The 24023-nt window shown below is 33.7% G+C and overlaps 4 protein-coding genes and 1 non-coding gene across 8 annotated transcripts; 3 read left to right on the top strand and 2 right to left on the bottom strand.

Annotated features, from left to right (window-relative positions):
• Positions 1-625: 625 nt before the first annotated feature.
• TRNAN-GUU (transfer RNA asparagine (anticodon GUU)) lies at positions 626-699 on the bottom strand. The gene has a single exon. It is a non-coding gene; the product is annotated as a tRNA-Asn (tRNA).
• Positions 700-1961: 1262 nt separating this feature from the next.
• Positions 1962-3684, top strand: LOC111017173 (UPF0496 protein At4g34320). Its single transcript, XM_022292851.2, has 2 exons — positions 1962-2933; positions 3018-3684. Exons 1-2 carry the CDS (start codon positions 2373-2375, stop codon positions 3564-3566), a joined length of 1110 nt encoding a protein of 369 aa, XP_022148543.1. The 5' UTR covers positions 1962-2372; the 3' UTR covers positions 3567-3684.
• A 473-nt stretch (positions 3685-4157) lies between these two features.
• LOC111017170 (4-hydroxy-3-methylbut-2-enyl diphosphate reductase, chloroplastic) lies at positions 4158-7619 on the bottom strand. Its single transcript, XM_088120522.1, has 10 exons — positions 7268-7619; positions 7000-7196; positions 6516-6695; positions 6218-6349; positions 6045-6119; positions 5843-5948; positions 5653-5747; positions 4954-5166; positions 4775-4861; positions 4158-4661 (listed from the first exon to the last, which is right to left on the bottom strand). The coding sequence occupies exons 1-10, from the start codon at positions 7536-7538 to the stop codon at positions 4596-4598; spliced, it is 1422 nt and encodes a 473-aa protein (XP_087976648.1). The 5' UTR covers positions 7539-7619; the 3' UTR covers positions 4158-4595.
• Positions 7620-12387: 4768 nt separating this feature from the next.
• Positions 12388-17409, top strand: ARI2 (RING/U-box superfamily protein). 4 transcript variants are annotated; one of them, XM_088121133.1, is made up of 7 exons: positions 12388-12814; positions 13201-13233; positions 13358-13637; positions 13941-14421; positions 15805-16353; positions 16429-16607; positions 16896-17409. In XM_088121133.1, the coding sequence occupies exons 1-7, from the start codon at positions 12698-12700 to the stop codon at positions 17024-17026; spliced, it is 1770 nt and encodes a 589-aa protein (XP_087977259.1). In that variant the 5' UTR covers positions 12388-12697; the 3' UTR covers positions 17027-17409. The 4 variants fall into 4 exon arrangements, with proteins under 4 accessions (XP_087977259.1, XP_022148614.1, XP_087977258.1 ...); XM_022292922.2 differs by having other exon boundaries at positions 12389-12814; positions 16429-16595; XM_088121132.1 differs by having other exon boundaries at positions 12389-12814; positions 16884-17409.
• Positions 17410-19900: 2491 nt separating this feature from the next.
• PDV2 (plastid division2) lies at positions 19901-22408 on the top strand. The gene is made up of 2 exons (XM_022292973.2): positions 19901-20414; positions 21584-22408. The coding sequence occupies exons 1-2, from the start codon at positions 20202-20204 to the stop codon at positions 22247-22249; spliced, it is 879 nt and encodes a 292-aa protein (XP_022148665.1). The 5' UTR covers positions 19901-20201; the 3' UTR covers positions 22250-22408.
• Positions 22409-24023: the final 1615 nt, after the last annotated feature.

Raw genomic sequence — 24023 nt, 5'->3', positions numbered from 1 at the left:
CAACTTTAACTTACCGGGATGGTTAAGACATTTTTAAAACTTTACCCCTATTTGTGATATAATATTCTAAACAAATATGTATTGTTTGGATTGAACAATACTTTGACCGGCAAAAAATTCAAACACAAAATCGCAGGGTAGATGATACCACAAGGCCTCATGTCCTTACCATCGTGTCGCCCCAGAAACGTCTCATATATTTTTTTATTTTTATTCTTTTTAGAAAATTTAGTTTAAAGATAAATTAATATACTAACACTAATTAGAGAAAAAATGGTTTTTTGTTTTTTAGCAAACATTATTTGTCTCAAATTAACTTTTAATTATTTTGTAGAATGTTTAGTTAAAGATAAACAATATATTAACATTAATTAGAAAAAAGGAAAAAAATGGTATTTCATTTTTAATTGTAAGAGAGTTTAGCTAAAGATAAATAATATATTAGGATTAATTAGAAAATAAAAATAAAGAAAATGGTATTTCAAAAATATTTTAGCACAATACAATTTAAAAATAACTGTAAGAATAATTAACTTGAATTTATCAACTAAAATTGTCTCTAAAATCGATGTAATGTATAAAAACGGGAATTAAACGGAGGGAAAATAAAATAAAAATAGGAAAACGCTAGAAGGAGGGTTTGAACCTCCGACCTTGTGGTTAACAGCCACACGCTCTAACCAACTGAGCTATTCCAGCAGATGTTATTTACATATGAAGACATAATTATAATGTAAGATTTAGAGTCTCTTAATTTTATTTAACAAATCTATTATAAACGTTTTTCCTATTTTTCATTTTACCAATTGAAAGAAAAATTATATTTTATGAAATACGAGCACTTAATAAATTATTAGTCCTCATGTTTTCGTGTCAGTTTATTTTTTATTCTAATACTTTTAAAACATATATGTGACCATTTTAAATATTTTATTTTTGTTTTTAGCTATTTTTATTATAATTTTAGTATGATATTTTACCCACTAAATTTTAATATGTGGCTATACGTTTTTGTTAAAGAACTTTTGTGTGTATAAAATTTGTAACATTCTTGTATCTATTATCTTTTTCTTCATTTTTAATAAATAAAAATGAATTACATTGCTCCAACATCTATGAATAAATAAACAATTTGTTTTTGTATGTTTCTAAAATTGTTATAAGGATGCTCTAAAAAAGAAAGAAAAACATAAATGGTGGCTTAAGAAAATTGGATGAAAAATAAGAAAACATTATCAAATGAGCACTTATCCACCAGTTTAGACGAAGGTTTAAATGTAGATGTCGATGGAAATGTCAAGATCTCAATTTCATGGAAATATCGATAAAATGTCGAAGATATTTCTGTAAAAAGTTAAAAAAATTAAAAGGCAAAATACATTTTTGGTCCATGAGGTTTGAGATATGTGTCTATTTAATCATGAAGTTTCAAAATGAAAACTTTTGGTCTTGAGGTAGGTGTCTAGTTGATCCCTGAAGTTTCAAATGACATGACAAATTTCAATTAAATTATTTATTATAGTTGTTGACATGATAAATTATATTAATTAAATAATATATGTGTAGGTGATGGTACTTTCTCCCTCATCTCTTCCTCTCTCTTTTCCGACGACCATCAAGTCTTTGTCGCTGTCCGCCATTCATACCAGACATATATTATCTGCCACATCATCAACTACAATAAATAATTTAATTGCAATTTGTCACGTCATTTTAATATTAGTTAATAACACTAAAAAAAATTAGGGACCATCTATAACTATTTCTCAAACTCCAAGGACCATAAATGTTCATTTTAAAACTTCAGGGACCAAGTCGACATCTAATTGTGTACATTTTCAGAGGCCAATTAGACAACTACCTTAAACCTCAGGAACCAAAAGTGTTCGGGACTAAGTAGACACCTACCTCAAATCTCAGGGATCAAAAATATATTTTGCCCAAAATTAAAAAATCGTATAAAATGTTTAACTTAACAAATAAACAAAATTAGTTAAAAATAATTAATATTAATATTATGTATACATTAGTAACCGTTCATATTTTGTCGATTTTCTTTGTCCTCCATGAAAAATGTCGATTATGTGGACATAGCACGTCTCATGGTTCAAACTCGAATTGACATAAAAGTTGTGTTTGAATGTATCATGTATGGTGATGCAAGAGAGAGAATTCATGGCAGCCATGGCCTTCTCTTTTCCCTCCCATTTTTCTGATGCGTGCAAGCCATTCTCAACTCCCCTTCTTCCTTCTTCATTCTTCTTCTTCTTCTTCGCTTCTTAAACGGTTCATAAATTCTTCCCATTCTCTGTTTCCTCCATCTCTCTTTCACTTCAACTTCCCCCTGTTTCAATTAAACCCTTCCAATACCAATGGGAAACCACGCCACCAAAAAGACCGCCGCCTCCGCCGTCAATCTGGCCGCAAAAGACCTCAGCTCCTACTCAGCCGCGTGCCGCGCCGACGCCGACGTCCGGTCCTTCGACGCAGCCCTCCAGGCCCGGGCGAACCAAGTGCTCACCACACTGGCCCACGGCGGCGGCGTCCAAGTCCGAGCCCTCTCCTTCGACTCCCTCAAGCAGGTCACCGAGTGCCTGCTCGACATGAACCAGGAGGTGGTTCGAGTCATACTGCAGTGCCGAAACGACATTTGGAACAACCGGGAGCTGTTCGACCTCGTCGAAGAGTACTTCGAAAACAGCCTCCAAACCCTAGATTTCTGCACCGCTCTCCAAAAGTGCCTCAAGCGAGCTCGCGACTCCCAATTGATGATTCTAATGGCGCTCAAGCAGTTCGAGGAGGAGGAATCGCGACCCGGGAGCAAACAATTCGCCAAAACTTTGCAGGAATTGAAGAATTTCAAGGCCCATGGCGGCGACCCTTTCACCCAGGAGTTCTTCGCCATCTTCCACTCTGTTTCTAAACACCAAACGGTAACGTTAAACCACCACCACTATTATAATTAAACAAAAATGGTCACAGTAAATTAAACAATTTAGTTCATATTGTTTCTTCAGGTGATGCTGGAGAAGCTTCAGCAAAGGAAAAACAAACTGGACAAGAAGCTGAAGTCGATCCACACCTGGAGGAAGCTCTCGAGCGTGATATTCGTGGCGACATTGGCCGCCGTGCTGATCTGCTCGGTGGTGGCGGCGGTCATGGCAGCGCCGCCAGTCGCGGCGGCGCTCTCAGCAGCGTCCTCGATTCCGCTCGGATCGATGGGGAAGTGGATGGACTCCGTATGGAGGAGCTACGAGAACGCAGTGAAAGGGCAGAAAGAAGTGGTGAATTCGATGGCCATGGGGACGTTCGTAGCCATCAAAGAGATGGAGAACATCCGGATTGTGATGGAGAGGGTGGAGATGGAGATGGAGGCGATGGTGGAGAATGCGGAATTCGCCATTAGAGAGGAAGCTGTGAAGGTCGCGGTGGAGGAGATGAAGAAGAAAGTGGGAGCGCTGATGAAGAGCGTTGAGGAATTGGGGGCCCAGGCCGATTTGTGTAGCAGAGATATTACTGGGGCAAGAACTGTGGTTTTGCAGAGGATTATAAATAAATCATCCTAATTTATTTATTAATTTTTTATTTTTTTTAGGAAGGAAAAATGTAATTACAATTTACATACATCTTTTGTTTTAGTTCCCTATTCATGTGAATAATGTTTGATCCTCTCTCGTAATTACCTCCGTTTATGTCTTAATGTTCTATTTCTTTTTTACACAAAAAAAAATATATATATATATAGTTTAAACCACATCTTGATCCATGTATTTTCAGCTGTAATTAATCTTGGTCAATGAACTTACAATATTTTGTTCATTTTAATTCATATATTTTCAAAATGGTCTTATTTACAAAAATTTAACACAATAAAAATATCTAAATACAAATTTATAACTATATTTCAAAAAATTTAGAGAAAACTATCATGCTAAAATATTGATATTGATAGTACATGAACAAAAAGTTAAAAGTGTATAAACTATAACTAACTAACGCCAAAAAATATAAGGACAAAACTAATATTTAAACAAAAAAAAATTGTATCTTTGGGTCGGTTAAATTTGATTCTAAGAAGTCCAGGGAGTAAAAAAATGAAAATTTAAATTTAATTTTTTTAATTTAAAATTTGTAGATTAAGGGGAAAAATTACCAACACACCTTTTTTTTCTTTTTTCAATAAAGAAAAAAGAAGCAATTACAAAATACATTTTTATTTTTCTTTCTTGACAAACAAGAAATAACAAATAGAGAGGTTCCATATTCTTTTTTTTTTTCCTCTCTTTTTTTTTCCTGTAAAGATTTCTCTACCTTTCCATTCCAGGAGGGGAAAGAATCGATTCTATGACTTTTTTTATTAACCATATATGTCTTAAGAACTATACTTGAGTTGACTTCAAGATATTTAATTTGACGAACACTGAAATTATTTTACACGATAATATTCCAAGTCCATTTTGTCACGATCTTTCATATATTACATATATAATATAGCAAACATACTACCAAGCTATACCATATAACAAAACCAAAAAAAAAAAGAGAGAATAAAAAGGTTCAGTAACTTTGTACTCTGTAGTTTGCTTTAATCCAAGCTATGCAAGTTGCACAGTTCCTTCCCCTTTGACGTCAAAAACCTTCTTAAGAACATTTTCAACAACCTAAAAATTCAACCCATTTGACAAAAATGTTAAATGTCAAATGAAAATGGCAGATTCACAGTTTTCAGTCACATTGAACATTCCAAGGTTTTTACAGTTAACTTTTCACTAACCTTATCTGGTGTGGAGGCACCGGAGGTCACTCCAATGGTGACATGACCATCAGGTAGCCAGTTTTCTTTCTCGGCCAGCTCCCCGTACTGTCGTAGGATTAAACGAGTAAACACGAGTTGGAAAGAGGAAAAAGATGGCAGGTAGGATGTTTGAATCAACGCTCTGAATTCAGACTTACAATGAGCTTGTATGATATTGAGTTTCCTGGACCTATTCGCTGCTCGCTGTCGATCCAATATGACGGGATTCCTCGAGCCTCGGCAATCTCTTGAAGATGAGAGGTGTTGCTTGAGTTCCATCCACCAACAACTAACATGAGATCCATATCTTCCTCCACCAGCTGGTACATTGCATCTTGGCGCTCTTGAGGATGGAAGATAATGTCTCTAGTCTTTATCATGGGCTTTCTGGAGTATTAGTACACTATTCATAACGTACACAAAGAGGAACTAATCAATGATTATTGTCCTAATTCTAGTCTTGATCCACACGAATTTCGTGTGGCGTAGTGCCCGTTGGGGTTTCAGGTTGACCACACCATGGCGGGATGGGACTATAGAACCACTACATGAGTAGATACTGCGAGCACGACTCTCATCAATATGATATTGTCTATTTTAGGTCTAAAGTTTAGATTAATCGACTTTTGTACTAAACCCAAAAGACTTGACATTAATGGAGATATTGTCCATATAAACCTATCATCTTATGCATTATTACATAGGACTTCATAGCTGCACTCTTAACATATCCATAATGGAAACCTTCCCTTCATCTATAAGTTTCTTAATATGAAAATGAGCCAATTAAGATGGTGGGAGTTTTTGTAAAGATTCCCTTCCGATAAGCTATACGTTACAAAAAGAACGGTACTTACTTGAGTAGCGTCGCAGATCGTATTGAAACTAACGAAGTGCTCATTGACATTTTCAACTCCATACTTACGCATCATAGTTCTCTCTATCAATTTTCCTGTTAACAGAATCACAAAATCAATAATCCACAAGAATACAAGCTTGTCGATAAACAATGATTTGATATAGCATTCAATAGCTCTAAATACTAACCAATCTCTTCTGTTTCTCCTTTGAGCATTGTGGTCTGATTGGCAATGCCAACTTTTATAAGATCATAATCTGGATCAAATCCTCTCGAAACAGCAGACTCAAATTTCTACAAACAAGCCAGAAACTTGACTCGTATCGCGCATGATGTTGTAAAATATTAAGCATAATCAGTTAAGTAAATAGCTAAAATAAAAGGTTGTACCTTCAAAAATTCTTCTTTAGTTAAGATTGATCCATTACGTTCAACCCCGAGAATAAAGTCGCTTACATATGTTGCCTGACCCATGTTCAAACTTTTACTCTTATAATGCTTGCTTATGCTATGTGCCAAGAGTTTGAAATGTTAGAAAAGGGACAAGACTGCCAAGGATGTACCTCTGCCATGTTTTTCACAATGATGTACTTTCCAGCGAAAGAAGCAGTTGCTATGGTTTCTTCATGCCGATATTTACCATGAATTATTGACGTGTATTCCCTTTTTTTGTGTTTGTCAACAACGTTCCAAACCTACACGAAAGAAGTGCAGTATAATCTAAGCATCAACAGCTGCATAATGTTACTAAGTGGAACATTTACCAAAAGGAAAAAAGAACGAAAGAAGACAGCATACAGTACAAGGATGTCTTTCCTTCTGAGGAGAGAACTGTGAAGGACAAGTAAATGACAAGCTTACCTTGGAAACCCATGGGCAAGTTGTGTCAACAATCTGGACATTTTTATCTTTCAAAACAAGCATTTCGTCGACTGCAGCTCCAAAGGCAGGCAAAATCACAACATCGCCAGGATTAACGACATCGAACTGTTTCTTTCTTTCCTCTAGAGGAATGTAATGCACTCCCATCTCCCCCAAACGCTGTACTCATAGAATCGTCCAAAGAGTTACCAAATGATATCTCATTTCAGGTACAACACATCATGTTTTCGGCTACAACACAACCATAAATGCAAAACAGAACAAAACAACACAAAAAGAAAGAGTATGTTATCTGAGATCATTCTTTCATAACCATGTCTTTGAATTTTAAAGTTATGCGAGTCTCGAGCTAAATATGATAGTAATTGTAGCTAAATATGAACAGGAAGTGGTATACACTATAATTTCTGTGGAATCCAGCTAATGAAATAGTAATGGTAAAGGCAAGAAAAGTTCAGAGGACCTTGTTAACAGTGGGGTTGTGAATGATTTCATTGGTAATCCAAATGGTTCTACTCGGAAACTGTTTCCTCGCTTCGAAAGCAATCTGCACAGCTCGCTCAACTCCATAGCAGAAGCCATAAGCACGAGCCAATTTCACAGTAACATTTCCCCAAGTGAACTCGTTCCCATTTTCATTCAGAGTATTTATAACTTCACCTGAGCCATTCAACACAGAAATCGTTTAAAACCATCACGATATTGGTACAATCGAATACAAGAAAACTCACTCGTGAACTCGCTGTTCATGAGCTTCATAGTCTCCTCCTTGTGCCCAAACCCTTTCCGGTTGTAGTTTTCACCTCTGGCCCAGTTCTTCCAGAACAACTTCGCGTCGAAATCGGGATCGAGCGGCCCCGGAGAAGACGGAGAATCGGCGGTGCACCGGAGGGAAAAGGGTTTCCGAAGGCGAAGAGGCAGAGCTCCGGCGGCGGAGAGGGGACTGGGTGAAATGAAGGCTGCGCGATGGGGAACGCGGGGGATCTGCAGAGAAATCGCCATGGGAAATGGCGGTGGAGCAACAGAGGAGAATCAACGTTGACGTAGAATCATGAACAGACGGCATTGTTGGAGCAGGTGCTTATAAATTGGAGTGAAATTTCGATTTCAAAAGGCAAAGTTTGAAAATTTGTACTCTGAAGAATCCATCAATGGGTCCCTCCTCTCTTCTTCCATTCGCACTGTTGGTGGGTGGTTGAAAACAAAAATTATTTAAAAAAAAAAATTGAACTTTTTGTTGCTTAATCGGAAGAACGTGGAAATTTTGGTTCAGTTACAATGAACATGTCGTTTGTTGTTCAATCCGCCAACTAATTTTTAAATTAGTATGTATTTATTATTTTTTTAAATATAAGAGAGAACCTGTCAAATACCGCTGCGTTATGTTCACGTTGAAATTAATATGCATGGAATTGAATGTAACTACCGATATATTAAAGACTAAATATGCTTGGTCTCAAATCTTTTAAAATCTTCAAAATTTGGATTGCCATCCTTTTAAAATCTGAAGTGTAATACAAATTTTCATTTTTTCTTTTTTCTTGAGTACATGCAAATTTTCAAGTAGGACTTTACTTTTTTTTTTGAAATTTATTAATATAAAGTGAACGAGTCAAATTGTTGTTTTATTAACATATTTAGATACGTGGACATGAATGTAAAAAATATTCTTTTAATTGATGGGTGGAATTTTGACGGTGGACGAACTAAGTTTCATGTGTCATAAATCACATTCAAAGAGCATGTTCGCATGTCTAAATATATTAATAAAACAAACAATAATTTAATGATTTATCAACATTTTTTGTTAACAAATTTTAATAAACTGTTTGTAGAATAATTTAATTGAGAATTTTTAATACGGGATTTAAAAAATTGAGGATGAAATTAAGAATTGACTAAACAAATATGAAGCCAAAATTAAGGGTTTCAATCTCCACCTCTTTTTTCTACTTAAAAAAGAAAATAATATAATCAACATAAATTCACAAAATGGAAACCCAAGGGAGAGGAACATAAAATAATAATAATAATAAACTGACCCGACTGATCCGAGTTGGGTATAAAATTAACATGCTTCAAGATTGATTAGTTTTCCTTCTTTTGCTCGAAACCGAACCATCCCGACACTATTACATCTTTACCTTTTATAGCATTTGAAGAGCAATCTCTTGTTGTATCTTTCTGAGTGGGATATGTTTGCTCTTCTAATATGTTGTCAAAAACTTTGCATAATCTACATCCAATAAAATACACATGTAATCTAATGGACAAGGCATTTACTAATTGTATTAGAAAAAATTAGTGAACTTAATGTAATAGAATAATATGCAACAAAATACAATATTTTAAGAGCTTTTGTTTCATATGTCAATGAACTTTAGAGAAGATAAGAGGTGTATTTCTACTAAGCTATATGTTTAGATAACAACCGTAGTTTCCTATCAGGTTAAAAGATATCTCCAGTATTTTTCAAATAGTAGGATATCATCTACTTTAACTTAAGTCATCATGAATTTATTACTGATTTCTAACTTGTTTTTTTTTTTATTTCAATTAACATTTTTTGTTCAATAACATGTAATTCGAACCTCCCCTTTTTAGTAGATAATTTTAGTTAAGACCTTAAATTAATGTTTTTTTTAAGCTATCTTCTTCAACTTCTGGTTTTTCTTTTTAACATTAAATTTTATGATTTGAGATTTTGCACTTTCTATTTATTTAGCATTGGTTACATTGTATTGTCTTTAAATATTTTCAAATTTATGCTCTTATATTTCAAGTATATTTGTGAATCTGAACATAGCTCAATAGATCAAGACATATACAATTATTTATGGTTTCTGGTAAGAACAACGTGGGTGTTACTATTTTCTTTTATGCTCCTTATAATGCAACCTTATGCATTTTTTTACACCTATATTACTATCGAGATAAACAAGGGTGAATGTAAAGTTTTTTTTTTTTTTAGTACAACATGTGGGGGTGAGAGTTCGAACTCATGACCTTTTGGTTAGAGATAGGTGCCTTAATCATTTGAGCTATGTTCGGTTTGACGGTGAAGGTAAAGTTTAATACCCCCTTGATACCTTTATTCATTTACCAATTCTAAATATTCTCACAACTTTACTTATATATCAAAAATAATATTGCATAAATAGTGACACCTACCCATCTACCAATCTTCATGGGAATCAGTTTAAACTCTATGACCACCTACCTTAAGAATTAATTCTTATATATTTTGCAACATTAAATATTATAGGGTTAGACAGTTAGCGTGTGAGATTAGTCAAAGTGCACCCAAACTAGCCCGAACACTCATGAATATTAAAAAAAAAAAAAGAAGAAGAAGAGAATTGCTAGGATAAAAAAAAAACTTTACATCTAGTAGGTATATTGTCTAGTGAGTGGTCTACTTACACCCTTAAACATCCTATAAATGAAAATTATCAACAAAAATAAAAAAATTTCATTAAAGATTCGGTCAATGAACTCTTCATATTTTCAAATAACATGATTATGATATTGTCTATGCGGTTGATGTAAAAATTTGGCCTCCATAAATTTCGTCAAATTGGTATCAATCTTCTAGAATAAACGAGATCGACAAGACTTGCAAAACAGAAGAGCACTAAAGACGGTGTAGTTCTTGCCATACAAGTTCCGATACTTAATTTAGAATCGAAATAGTCAAGTATGAAGAGTATGATATTTTGACGTAACAAAGAGGTGCATTATGAGTATTTATCTTCTAATAGGAAAATCCTACTAAGACCATCCGTACCAAATGAATTGGCTTATTCGAGAAAAATCTTGTTGTTTGGAAGATCTATCTCGTGTTCGGTATTGCACGATTCCACTTTGCAAGAACTCCGAATTATTCTGTTGAAACTCATCCTATTCATCATAAATGATCCGCTTGTCCCGAAATGACCTAGCCCAATAGGAAAATCTCAATTCATTGAACCTTTCAATACAATCAAATAGAAAGCCTAAAGGGCACCATATTCTAGGAGCCCAAACCGTGTGATGTTCTCCTCTTGAATTCCTTAATAAGATGAATTCGAATGGTAGAAAATAGAGATTTTGTCACTTATAAGATCTATTAACCATACATAAATTGATTAAATATTTCACCAAAAAAGTCGATAAATGTTGTTCTTATTTATATACTACAGATTTCGTATTATTCTCTAACACTTTGAGATAGAACAATTTTTCAAATTATTAATCTTTTTTCTCACTCCCCTTCTTCATATGGACTATATTATATATCCATTCAGAAAAAAAAAAAAAGTCATAGTTAGTGCTTAATTTGTAACCTGTCTACACTACATCCATATTAAATTTGAGACGTGATTTCGTTGCTAGGGTTCAAGGAAAAATTGGGCAAAGGCATTGGAGGAGTGGTATCCATAGCAACCGATCAATAAAAGTTTTAAAATAAAAGTATTATTATTATTATTATTTTAAAAGCATAAAAAAGTATTCATTCTCTCCCTCTGACCATACTAGCCCTTGTTGGCCTCTGATGTAGAATTCATATTAAACATAAAAGTATTAGAGGGTAGCACTAAATTAATTAATGCTATACTTATTATAAGTTAAATTAGTATTTTACTTGCTAAATACTTTTTAATGAGACCAATAATTAAGGAAAAGAGACACTCATTTACTCCATAACTTCCTTAGTCAAAGTAAAATATTTTTAGCACTTCTTTTTAATTAAATATTACAAAAAATATTTGAGATTATCAAACTTACTATGAGAGATGTCTCTTTAATCTCTCTTTTTTTTTTTTAAATCCCTAAAATTTCGTAAAGTACAACTAAATGAGAAGATAGATTTCCACGAGAAGGAGGGGAGAAAATACAGAAAATTACAATTCCATTGTATTGGTTTACAGGCTAATAACCGATTTTATATTAATATAATTTCAAATCATAATTCAAATATGAGATCTAATTCAAATAATCTAATTATATCGAATTCAAATTTAATTATAATTTAAACCTTCATGTTATTATTATTATTTTTATATATATTTTTGTAAAATCAAATTAGAACGTTGTCATCAACCAGAACATAGCTCAACAAGTTAGGAGATATATATTCAATCATGAAGTTGAGAGTTTGAATCTGAACCTCACATGTTGTATTTAAAAATAAAAAAAAAGGACGTGTTTCTTGATCTTTGACCATTTTTTTCATAAAAGTCTCTTCTCCCATAATTTTAAGATGGGTAGGAACGATCGTAAAAAAAACAAAATAAAGAAAAATAATAGCTTAATAAAGAAAATAGATTCATTCAAGAAACACGAAACGGAAAAGATAGAGACGCAGGGGATCAAATTTTTTCGTAAAATAGTGCAAATTTTTTAAAATTTACGAAAAATCTACATCTAAAGAAATCTTTTTAATTTTAAATATGAGCAAATCTTCTCATTTGGTTATATTTTCCGAAGACCTCTGCCACGTGTCAAATTTTTGATGTCTACAAAATATTTTTGGAATAAATTTTAAAATTCCAAATAATTTAAGGCGACCATTCAAAATCATGAGAAAAATAGAATAATATAAAAATAAACTATAAAAGATTCTTGAATTTCCATAATTAATAAAAAAATTATGATCATAATCTTTTTCTTAACTTAAATGCAAAGAATTGGTTCAAAACAAACAGAAGCCAAGAAGGAAAGAAAAATAAATTAAAAAAGAAAAAAAAAAAAAAGATTCCAAGATGCTAAGCTTCTTCAGCAATCGTCAACCAGATATTCGGAACCGGCGTCGTTTTCGACAATCTTCGAAACACAAAACGACGGCGTTTTGATCCGTGCTCTCGATTCTCCACCAAAACACCGAGCTCTCGCTTCTCACAAATTTGCTCTCTTAATTTCCATTTTTGTCTGACGCCTCCTATTAGTCGTTGTCCCTCTCACTCCCCTCGCCGTATTATCCAACGATCTCGCCGGAGGGAAACGTTCCCCGGCGTTTCCCGATTCCCCGGATCCGATTTGCTCATCGAATCTCATCATCAATTACCATTAACCTCTGCCTTTTCTTCTTTCTTTTTTTCCCTTTTTCATTTTTCCATCTGACTTCAATTTGTCTCCCTCTTTTCCCAATTCACTCGCGTATTCCTTTCTCCAATTCCCCAATGGAGGACTGCTTCAGCAGCGATGAGGACTACTACGACTCCGATCGAGAGTCTCTTCACGGTCTCGAGAACGAGGAGTCCGAAATTCAGTGGGCCCCCGAGGGTCCCGCGACTAAGGTATTCAATTTATTGGGAGGGGAATTGCAATTTGCAATTTGCAATTTGTTTGTTACCCGGTTCGTGGATTGAACCATTATTTTTTTATTTTAATTCTTGATTCAATTTACGAAATTTTGTGATGGCAGGGTGTGGATTTGTTGTGTAGAAATATACATGATTTATTTTGCTTTCGCGTGCTGAAAATTTGGGTTTTGCTACATTTGGGCTCTTGTTGTATTTGTTATTATATGTTTTCTCTTTTCCGAAAAAGAGAGAATTTCTTCATGTTTGTGATGATGGGGTGGCGTAAGATGGTGTCATAATGCCGTAATTTCGTTCGTGTTAAGATTTACATGCATTTTCTGATTGATCATACTTATGAATATCATTCTTGTTGTTTTCAGGTTATTACTAAAGAATCACTCCTTGCGGCACAGGTTTAACACCACTTCCTAACTTCATATAATAGACCCTTTTTTTCTCATTTTATCATCAAATTGGATGCTTAGGTTCTTTTTCGTTATTTGTATTTGATGTTGGAGTTGTTTTGTTTTCATGTAGAAGGAGGACATGCGTAGAGTAATGGACTTGCTATCATTGAGGGAATACCACGCTCGGACCTTACTCATTCATTACCGATGGGATGTAGAGAAATTGTCTGCAGTATTTGTGGAGAAAGGGAAAAGTTACTTGTTTGCTACAGCTGGTGTTACTACGATTGAGCAACAAAGTAATAGTTCCTCTGAGCCTTCCTCAATGGTGATGTGCGATATCTGCATGGAGGAAGTACATGGCAATGAAGCAACAAGGATGGACTGTGGTCATTGCTTTTGCAATAACTGTAAGCATTTTTCTATATAATTTTGTTTGTTTTTTAATAAAACTTGTTCCCATAATCTTTCTACATATACTGAGGAATGCATACTTTTGGTGTTCCATAAAAAGATTTTTTCAAGGGCCTTATGAACTGATATTATAAAGATTGGCTGTGATATTGTTAATGTTAGTTAAGCCACTGTATGGAATGAAAATTTGAAGTGTTTATAGAAATTACTAATAATTGTCTGAGCTGAATTGTTCCTTATGTTATTGAAAATATGAAACAGTTATCCTGAGATCAAATTTAATTCATTTATTGCTTCAGGTTGGACTGAACATTTTATTGTGAAAATAAATGAGGGCCAGAGTCGGAGAATCAGGTGCATGGCCCACAAATGTAATGCTATCTGTGATGAAGCAGTTGTTAGGAATCTAGTTAGTAAAAGGCATCCAGATCTTGCCAACAAATTTGATCGTTTTCTTCTTGAGTCGTACATTGAGGATAATAAAAGAGTCAAGTGGTGTCCAAGTACCCCTCATTGTGGCAATGCTATACGCGTGGAGGATGATGAGTTTTGTGAAGTAGAATGTTCGTGTGGTCTTCAGTTTTGTTTCAGCTGCTTATCAGAAGCTCACTCGCCATGTTCATGTTTGATGTGGGAACTTTGGATTAAGAAGTGCCGAGATGAATCTGAAACAGTTAACTGGATTACGGTACATACAAAGCCCTGTCCAAAGTGCCACAAACCTGTCGAGAAGAATGGTGGCTGTAACCTCGTCAGCTGCATCTGTGGTCAAGCATTTTGGTAGGATTCTACTATTTTCTAGTCATATCTCTTTCATATATTGCTGAGACTTTGAGGCAGATAGCTCACTGTCATATATTGCTGAGACTGCTGACACTGCAAGTATCCGCCAGTTTGGTATTCTTCAGATACTTGTAGTTCATACTTAGATTTGATATGAAACAAACGTTCCTCTATTCAACGAGTTTTCAAATAAATAGTTGGACTTGTGCATATCAGATTAACGTGCTTGTCTGACTCTTTTGAGCTCTCTGTGTGAATGTGCTGACATGTAGCAGTTAATGCATGCCAGTCTTTTCTAGGAAATAACTTTAATTGTTTTCCCTAGTGTGGTTAATTTTTTTTTAATTTCCCCAAGTGTTAAAGAGTAAAGGCATCATACTTCCTCAGTGTCATGTTATGGATGTTTGATGTGGGCTGTGGCTAATTTGAAGAACTTTCGAAATTATGATAATTTTGACTTAAAATTTAGACCTAAATTCTTCTTTGAAAGCATAATGGATTTTAGCTGCATTGAATAAAATTTTCTGCTTTTCGTTTGGTTGAAAATACCAAAAACCTCTCATGTCTCCCGAGTCCGGCCTTGGGTGGTTGTAGGTACCCCTGGGTATAGGGGAGCAAAGCTCCAACTCTCAATTATTAAAAAAAATGATATTTCCTTTTTATTTATTTATTTATTTTTACCTTTTTGAGCTTTTCAAATTATCAATAGAATTTTTAATTTTCTGATCTCATGGTTTGTCTTCTCATTCATATGTATCTTGGATGATTTCGATGCATACTGGATTCATTTAGAATGAGCTCTATGAAGGCATGCAACTAAGTTAATTTGATGGAATTTAGTAATATCTAAATCCATCGTTTTTTTTTTATTTAAACTTAAAATATAAAAAAATTAATTGAATATCATGGTTTGAAAATAAAATAATGTTTTCACTTTAATATGTTTCTGATATTCACTTGAGTGAGTTTAATATAATGTATTTTATCATTTTAACCTTATTTTAGTTTTAGAATCTTTAAAAATATGTTTTCCATGATTTAGGATATAAAGGTAGTGAGGTGTGACGTGTGAAAGATGGGAATTTTTGCCTTTAACTTACCAAATAACTTAAACTTTTTTCAATTTAAATATAAATTCGTAAGAGTCGAGCATCTTGTACTTAATACTAAGTTTTCTGATAGTAGAGCTCTGTTTATTTTTCTACTTGTTTTATACAAAGAAATTCATTTCAGAAATAGTTTTGCTATCACTTATCTAACAATTCTTAATTTCATCTCTTAACTTGCTGCTTGTTTCTTTTCCAGCTATTTATTATTCTGCCCTTATTTTAGTTTTATCCAGTGTGGTCTAAGTATCTACTTCCCATCCTCCTGAAACAGTTGGCTGTGTGGTGGAGCTACCGGTCGAGAACATACTTGGTCGAGTATTTCTGGACACAGTTGTGGGCGTTACAAAGAAGAATCAGAACAGAAAGCTGAACGAGCAAAGCGGGATTTGTACCGCTATATGCATTATCATAATCGGTACAAAGCTCATACAGATTCTTTTAAGCTTGAAAGCAAATTGAAGGAATCAATACAAGAGAAGATCTCAATTTCTGAAGAGAGGGAATCCATGCTCAGAGATTTTAGTTGGGTAAACAATGGACTGTACAGACTATTCAGATCAAGGCGGGTTCTTTCGTATTCATACCCATTTGCATTTTATATGTTTGGGGATGAGCTCTTCAAAGATGAGATGACACAGGAGGAAAGAGAGATAAAGCAACATCTGTTCGAGGACCAGCAACAGCAGCTTGAGGCAAATGTTGAGAAACTGTCCAAGTTCTTAGAGGAACCGTTTGATCAATACACTAAAGATAAGGTTATGGAGATAAGGATGCAAGTCATCAATCTGTCAGTTATCACTGATACCCTCTGTAAGAAGATGTAAGTGTTCTCGAACAATCTCTTCTTCTGAAATGAGTGTAAATCTCTTGGAACTAATGTCTTATTCTCAAACAGGTACGACTGTATTGAGAATGATCTTTTGGGTTCTCTCGAACTGGGTATTCACAATATTGCTCCTTACAAGTCGAAGGGCATCGAGAAGGCATTGGAACTTTCTGCTTCTTGGAACAGCAGAGCAAATACTACAGACAAATATCTGCCATCAGACTGTGGTACAAGTGGTAAAGTGGAGAGTACTTTTCTACACTTTCTTATTCATCCCTGTCATTTCTAAAATTTCATCTGTTCTTCTAAAAAGATGCATTTATTATCTGCAAATCTAAATCAATTAATGAAAAACATATTGCTTGGTCTGTCCATAAGATAAATGTTTATGTTGGGCCTATTTGATGTGGAGTTCTTTGAATTCTTTGTAGTCTGTTTCTGAGACATTGTGTCAGAGATACTACATCTATAAAGCTTTTGAAAGATACTGGGTAAAAAAGTTTTACTGATACTACAAAATGCAGGGGGTTTGTCAGAACGCGATCGATCCACTGGCTTGAATTCTGAGGAGAATGGATGCTCTTCTAGGAAGCGTGCCAGAGCAGAAGGTGTTGCTGGCAACTTTTTTGATCTAAACTTGCCTGCTGGGGTGGTTGATAGGAACTGATAGATATCTGGAAGTTGCGTGGTTATAAAGTACAGTTGTACAGATCTGACATAAAACATTAGCTTCTTTAGCGTGGGGCCGGGTAATCGAGGATTGGTATCCCAGGTGCATTTAACGCTTCACTCTTTGTTAATCATCTTTGTCTCGGGTTGAATATATTCTCTTCGGCTGAGCTATTTTGAAAGAGAATCTCGGAAGTTGATGTTCTTTGTTTCCATTTTCTTTTGACGAATCGCCAAATTGTACATAGCCGAAATCGGGCTTTGATGATGGTATTTGGAATGTAAATGCTAAGTTCTCAGCTTGAGACAAACATATGGTATATGCATTTTGAGATGGTCTAATATTTTCCGACTGGAAGTGAAGTTTCAATGTTTTATTTATTTGATGTGTTCTGAAGTTTATGCTGTGTGCCATAAACTAAATGTGTGCTTCCCATGTCTGATGGATGTCGGATGATCCTGTTTTGGTTATTTTCTCTTCTCTGCTCTTTACAGAAAGAAGTAATGTTAACAATTCAAGTGGATTATGGCTGTGAAGTTTCTTTTGAAAAACTAAGATTATTTTTGGTTGGAGTTGCCCAAAAATGTAGATGAAACTAAGATAAAAGTATAGGCATTTGTTTTTCTTTTTGTTTTGGGTTGGAGGGGGATGGTTTCTTTTTGTTTTGAAGATTGTCCATTTTAGTTTTTGAACTTTTAAAACCTCGTTTAATTTGTGCTTTTGTGAATGTTGATGTGACATGTACATTGTTATATTACATCAACTCCATTAAGATTTACTAATGAGTATTATCACGTCTATATAAAACTACATTTCATTCTACTGAATTATTGAAGTTCTAGAATGGAAACATGAGTGTCAGTGCACAAGGCGAGGATTAATAAGGAGGGCAAAATATTTCAGGTATAAAGCTAACTTTTTCGTGGAGAAGTGATGACAATATTTGGAGAATAAGCTTTAGCTAATTCTATGACACAATATTGAGTGCAAAGCGTTTGTAGGTATCTTTTTAAGTTTATCGTTATATATCTTGAGACTCGACCCTTTCAATAAATTAATTTCAATTCAAACATGAATTTGATTCATGCGGACAAATGATTACAATATGAAAAGAGAAAAAATTAGAGTCAAGAAATGCTGTGGAAAAGGTAGATGTGTAGAAGTTTTTCAATAAGGCAATGTCTTTTCAACTCTTTAAAATGGAATCTATAACAAATATATATTAGAGATAGAAATATCTATTTTAACCTCAATTTGTATATTTGCATATGTCAGGTACTATCAAATATTCTTTTGAAAGGTATTTTAGGAAGAGTTTTCAATTTAAAATCATCTTTTTTTTTTGGAAAATGTGTTTAATTTTTGCAGCTCAATTTAAATTTATATCTTTTTATAAAAATTAATTAAAATTATGAGGAATGAAATAAAAATAATAATTAAGGAAATCATCTAGTTAATAAGACACCTACTTCGACTAAAAAGATTGTGGGTCTGAATTTCTATCCTTAAATGTTGTACTAAAATAATATTTGACAATGTTCTTTTAAAAAAATAAATAAATAACCTCCGACAAAGTTGAAATTAAATTTGATTTAAAATTAAATTGAAAACTTTTCATAAACCAACGATAAACCACACAAAATTAAATCAGCCAAAGACACTCAAAATCAAACATTAGAAGAATTTATTGTCAATTTTCACAAAAATAGCATTATTCAGGCAGAATAAGGCTCAAAGCTAGTTGTAACTCTAAATGCAGAAAAAAAAATTAAAAATAAAAACTTAAATCGTGATAGTGTACTAAAATTGAAGAAAAGAAAATATAGATCGAAAAATATGACCTCTTTGATAGGCAATTTAGATGAGTAGAGTAGATCTAAATAGTAGAAATTTTAAAATATGTTTATATTTGGAATGTTTTAAAATTTTGAAACTTTAAAATTGATAATTATATTTAAAAAAGATAAAAATTTGGATAAATATACTATTTCAGATTAGAAACTCATTTCATTTTTTAAAATTAAAATACGTAAAACATAACATATTATAAATATAATATTGTAAAATGTTAACCATGCAAAGTTTATAACATATATATATACACGTTAATAAATTAATTAATAATATTTTATATCAAATTAAATATTTAGCTGATATCTACCACTAATTTACAAATATAGTACTCATCATTTTTTGTTTTTTGTTTTTAAATTTAAGATCACCAACACTCTCCAAAATTCATGCTCTAAGAGAGCATTCAGAGAAAACTTTCTGGTAATATGGGAATATCATAGTTGTTCTATTTATTACTTGGCATGCCAACGGTGTATTAACAATAATCTAAGGTCCACTCGATATATTTTTGGGTAAAAAACACACTTAGTCTCTGTACTTTTGACAAAGTAACGATTTAGTCATTCTACTTCTGATTTGGTAACGTCCCTAAACTTTAATACGTAACAATTTAGTTCCTATAGTTTAAAATTTGTAACAATTTAGTCCTACCGTAAAATTTTTATCAAAATCAAGTATCGATTCTTATCCTATAACACTTTAGTATTTGTAATTTATAAATACATTTGGTACTTCATCGGTTTATCGACCTAAATGTATAAAAAATTCAACATTTTTTTTTTACGATAGGGACCTAAATCATTATAAATTTAAAACTACCAAGATTAAATTGTTACATACTAACTATAACAAATTTAAAAGTACAAGTAATTCAAATCGTTACCAACTAAAGTTTAAGAACTAAATAGTCACGTGACCAAAAAAGATATTATTTTAACAAAAAAAAAAATGAGCATTCGTGAAACAAATTTGGAAATCTAGATAAGCTTCTCGTGAGAATCTCAAACGGCCCGAAGGACGAAGATAAAGGGATTTATTTGGCGGATTTGAAGTTAAATGGAAGTGATGGATGGGTTCTTCATAGATTTCAATTTTACTTTTCGCAAGAAACAAACTTTGTATGTTTCAGATTTGGGTTCAGCAATAAGTTGATATCTTCGCAGAGAGCGCACCAGAATCACTTATAATCTCTCTACTTCGCCACCAGAAACTACTTTTTTTGGCGCCTTCTGATTCCAAGTCAAGTGCTTTTCAAAACCCCATTTCCCCTTTCTTCTTCTTCTTCTTCTTCCGGCCTCAAAACCCTAGCAAGCCCCCCATGGAAGAAGACGGCATCCACTTGGTCCTCGGCAGAGCCACGGAGCTCCGGTTGAAGATCAGCAACTGCATTCACAAGGCAAGCAGTACCACCGCCGCTTCTCACCCGGAGGACGGTGCTTCCGGCGACGCCGAGGATGACGACGAAGTGGAGCGGCTTTTGAATATCTGCGATGCCCTAGAGTCCTTGGAGACACAGCTCTCTTCGTTGCAGGTTTTCCCTCACTTTCCTTTATCGGATTAGGGCATTTCTCTGTTCTTGGAAATTGTGGTCTCTGCTGCTTTTAATTTAGAATGTAGTTGGTATCTGGATGTCGTATTCTTTTGTTCATTTCACATATTCTGGAGCTGAGAGATTGTTTATCTGCTTTTTGTTGAATCTAGAATGAGGCAAGAAAGAGAATTGGAGCTTTGAAACTGCTTATTGAATTGCTTTGTACTGGCAAACGAGACCTTATTCATTGTTTTCTATGGAATTGTTTATGAATGCAGAAACTGATACTCATACCATAGGAACTGCTTTTCTGTGCTGTAAAATCCATTTGACATGTTTCTTTGCTTACTTTTACGAGGACTTTTTCCAAAATTTGAGTGAACAATTTCGGTATTCTCTCTCTCTCTCTCTTCCTACTTCTCACTCTATCAAAAGCAATGTAGACTGCTCTGTAACTTTTACCTTTAGTTCCATGGTTATAATCATTCTATGTTTTGAACTTCAACTCATGCTATAGGATTAACTTTGAAATATTTGGTGGTTGTTTGTGTGGCATCCAGCATATCTCAATATGAAGATAAGTTAGGGTTGTTTGATAACTTTCGTATTTCTTGTTTTGTTTTTAGTTTTGAGAAATATGTGTTTTTCTCAACTTTTCCAAAATTGTATACAAATTTTGAAAACAAAAAAGAGTTGTCTTTTGTTTCGTGTAACAAATTGAAACAATTATTAAGAGAAAACAGTGAACAAGAAACAAGAAATAAGAAAGTTACCAAATGCGTTTACAAGTCTGATTTGATTATTGTTAACCACCACATATGTAAACCTTGTTTTGTAGGAACCATCAATGGGAGTACTTTTCTCACACCAGCTAGTGAAGTTGTGAATGCGTTTCTTAGATTATATCGATAGGTTGTTGCCACGAGCACCGGTCATTTATTGTTTGCTTTGCATTTGTATATGTGCGAGAAACCTGAGCGGATGAATTAGTATTGAATTCGGGTGGTTATAAAGGAATAACTCCATAGGTTTATGTTCTTTTTTGTTTTATTACTAAAACTTCAGGATGATGTAACCTATGTTGAACATTTGCATACCTTGTTATATAATAATATGATCCGGACAATTCTTCCAGCACTAATTGACATTGTTTCTCGTTTCATACTAAGGATTTGCAACAACAACAACGATATGAACGAGAAGCTGCCCTCAGCGAGATTGAACACAGTCGCAAGATGCTACTCGACAAGCTCAAGGAGTACAAAGGGGAGCATTTGGAAGTGATAAACGAAGCTTCTGCATTTGCTGGGGAGGCAGTAGAGCACAACCATGACCTCATGCTTCCTCCATATCCAAGCCGACCTCCGTATTCTCTTCACCCAAACAATGGCCATGTGCTACCGTCCTTGTCTGCTCGTAAATCTGTTCGTAATGGCGTAACCTTGAGCTACGTGACAAACAATGCCAAAAAGGAATCAAGTGAGTCATTGACTGCCAGCAAACAAGCGAGCACGAGAAACTCGAGGAATGGATTAGGTTCACTCATAGCTGTAGCAGCCAAGGCAGTGTTTACCATTGTTGGTGTTGTGTCTATATTGAGCATGTCTGGTTTTGGGCAACGGATTGCAGCAAAGAGAGGTAGTACTCGTTTGAAGGTATCCGGTGTGTTCGAACAGCCATCAACCGGAGAAGAAGAGAGACCGAGAATTCAATGCCCGCCCGGGAAAATCCTGGTAGTGGAAGACGGGGAGGTGCGATGCCTAGTGAAAGAGAGAGTCGAAGTTCCATTTTCTTCTGCTGTGGCAAAACCAGATGTGAACTATGGATGTGGTTAATGCCATTTTCCAATTCTTCCCTCTTCCTTTTAAAAAGGTAACACTTCTATTCTATCTTCAGAGAAGCTTGAGCCTTCAGTTTGTAAAGTTAAGCATTTTGCTTTTACATTTGTCCGTTTAAAATATATATATAAATATATATTAGTTATTATAGTTTAATTAGAAAAGGTCTATCACTAAATTCTTACCCTTTCTTTTTTTAATACTATTTTGGTCTCCCTGCTTTTTTTTTTCTTTGATATTTTAGTCTCTGTACTTTTAAAAAAAGTTCATTTTGATGATAGTTCATTTTGGTCCCTGTACTTTCAAAAAGTTCATTCATTTTGATCACTCTACTCTCAGAAAGTTCATTTTGGGTCCTCTACTCTCAAAAAGTTCATTTTACTTTCTATCCTTTCAATTTTTATTCCCTTTAGTCCTTGCACTTTCCAAATGTCTTACTTTTAAAAAGTCATCAACTTGATCATCTTTTATAAAATTTTAACATAAATTATAACATAAATTTTATATACAAGGTCTGGTCTTTTAACATAAATTTATGACAACATTTTAAAAAATTGAGTGAGTAAAATTGTCTGTGTTATTGTGTGAAATGAGAATGAAAATGAAGGACCAAAATGGACTTTCAGAAGAACCGAGAGTTAAAAATACATATGATAGTACATCAATCAAAATAAATCAAATATAAAGTATATGGATCCATATTTTTATATTGGTTCAAGATTTTGTAAATTTTAATTTTGATTTCTAAAACTTTTGTCAGTTCAAGTTTTTAGAAGTTTTTATTCTACTCCAACTTTCGATAACATGAGGATGTGGAAAATGAACGATAGGGGTGGTTTAATATGGAATTTAATGGAAGTTGAGGGGCTTTTTCAAAGCACAACAAAGGATGTGGATTCGAGGTTATTAGTGCCTCAAACTACGCCAATTAAAATCTAATACAATTGAGACAAATATTATTTTGAATATTTAAATACTATTTTGGTTTATTTATTTATTTTGTTCATTTTGATTATACTTTTAAAATGTCTAGTTGTGAGTTTGATATTCTACTCCATATTTTGTATTAAAAAAAATTACTTTCGGCCAAAGTCAATACGAGGATCAAAATACTATTTAAATCTATTTTCAATTGTTTTTTTAAATACTCTATTTGTAAATAATTTTATAAACAAACACGTTTTTTTTTATTTAAATAAAGCTATTAGTTCAAATTTTATATATTCAAATCTAAGTTTTGACAACCTCCATAGATTGATTGAATCATTTATTCAAGGAAGAAAAAAAGATTGATTGAATCTGTGGTCGGGTTGGAACCATGATTTGAATATCCTACGAATTTCTCTAACGTCGAATTATGTAATAAAATAAACCTTAGAAAACAGAAAAATTGTTCCCCAAGATAAAGAGAATGACTTGTCAAAAACAAAAAATGCCCAACAACTCCCAATCCCATGCTTTGGTCAGTGAGTGAGTCACCCCATCTGACCAAAACTAATTTTTTATTCAAATAAAACAACTCAAATAATTTTACAAACTTTGCAATTTTCTAAAAAAAAAACGTTACAAACACATAAATTCACCATTATCAATTATTTTTACCAAAGTTCCAACAACTTTGAAAATTCCCGTACCAAAACCAAACAAAAAACCTGCAATTTTGGCAGTTTTTCAAAAGACAGCCCCCTGTTTTACTACATGTCTTGTCGATGCCTTGTGGGATTTATATATAATAATTATTCAAAGAAGCAAAAAGCAACTTCCCATGGCT

This window comes from Momordica charantia (genome assembly GCF_013281855.1).
Source record: "Momordica charantia cultivar OHB3-1 chromosome 2 unlocalized genomic scaffold, Mcharantia_2.0 BLBB01000002.1, whole genome shotgun sequence".
Taxonomy (NCBI): Eukaryota; Viridiplantae; Streptophyta; class Magnoliopsida; order Cucurbitales; family Cucurbitaceae; genus Momordica; species Momordica charantia.
Note: the sequence above shows the minus strand (reverse complement) of the source record. Positions and strands in the feature narration are given on the sequence as shown.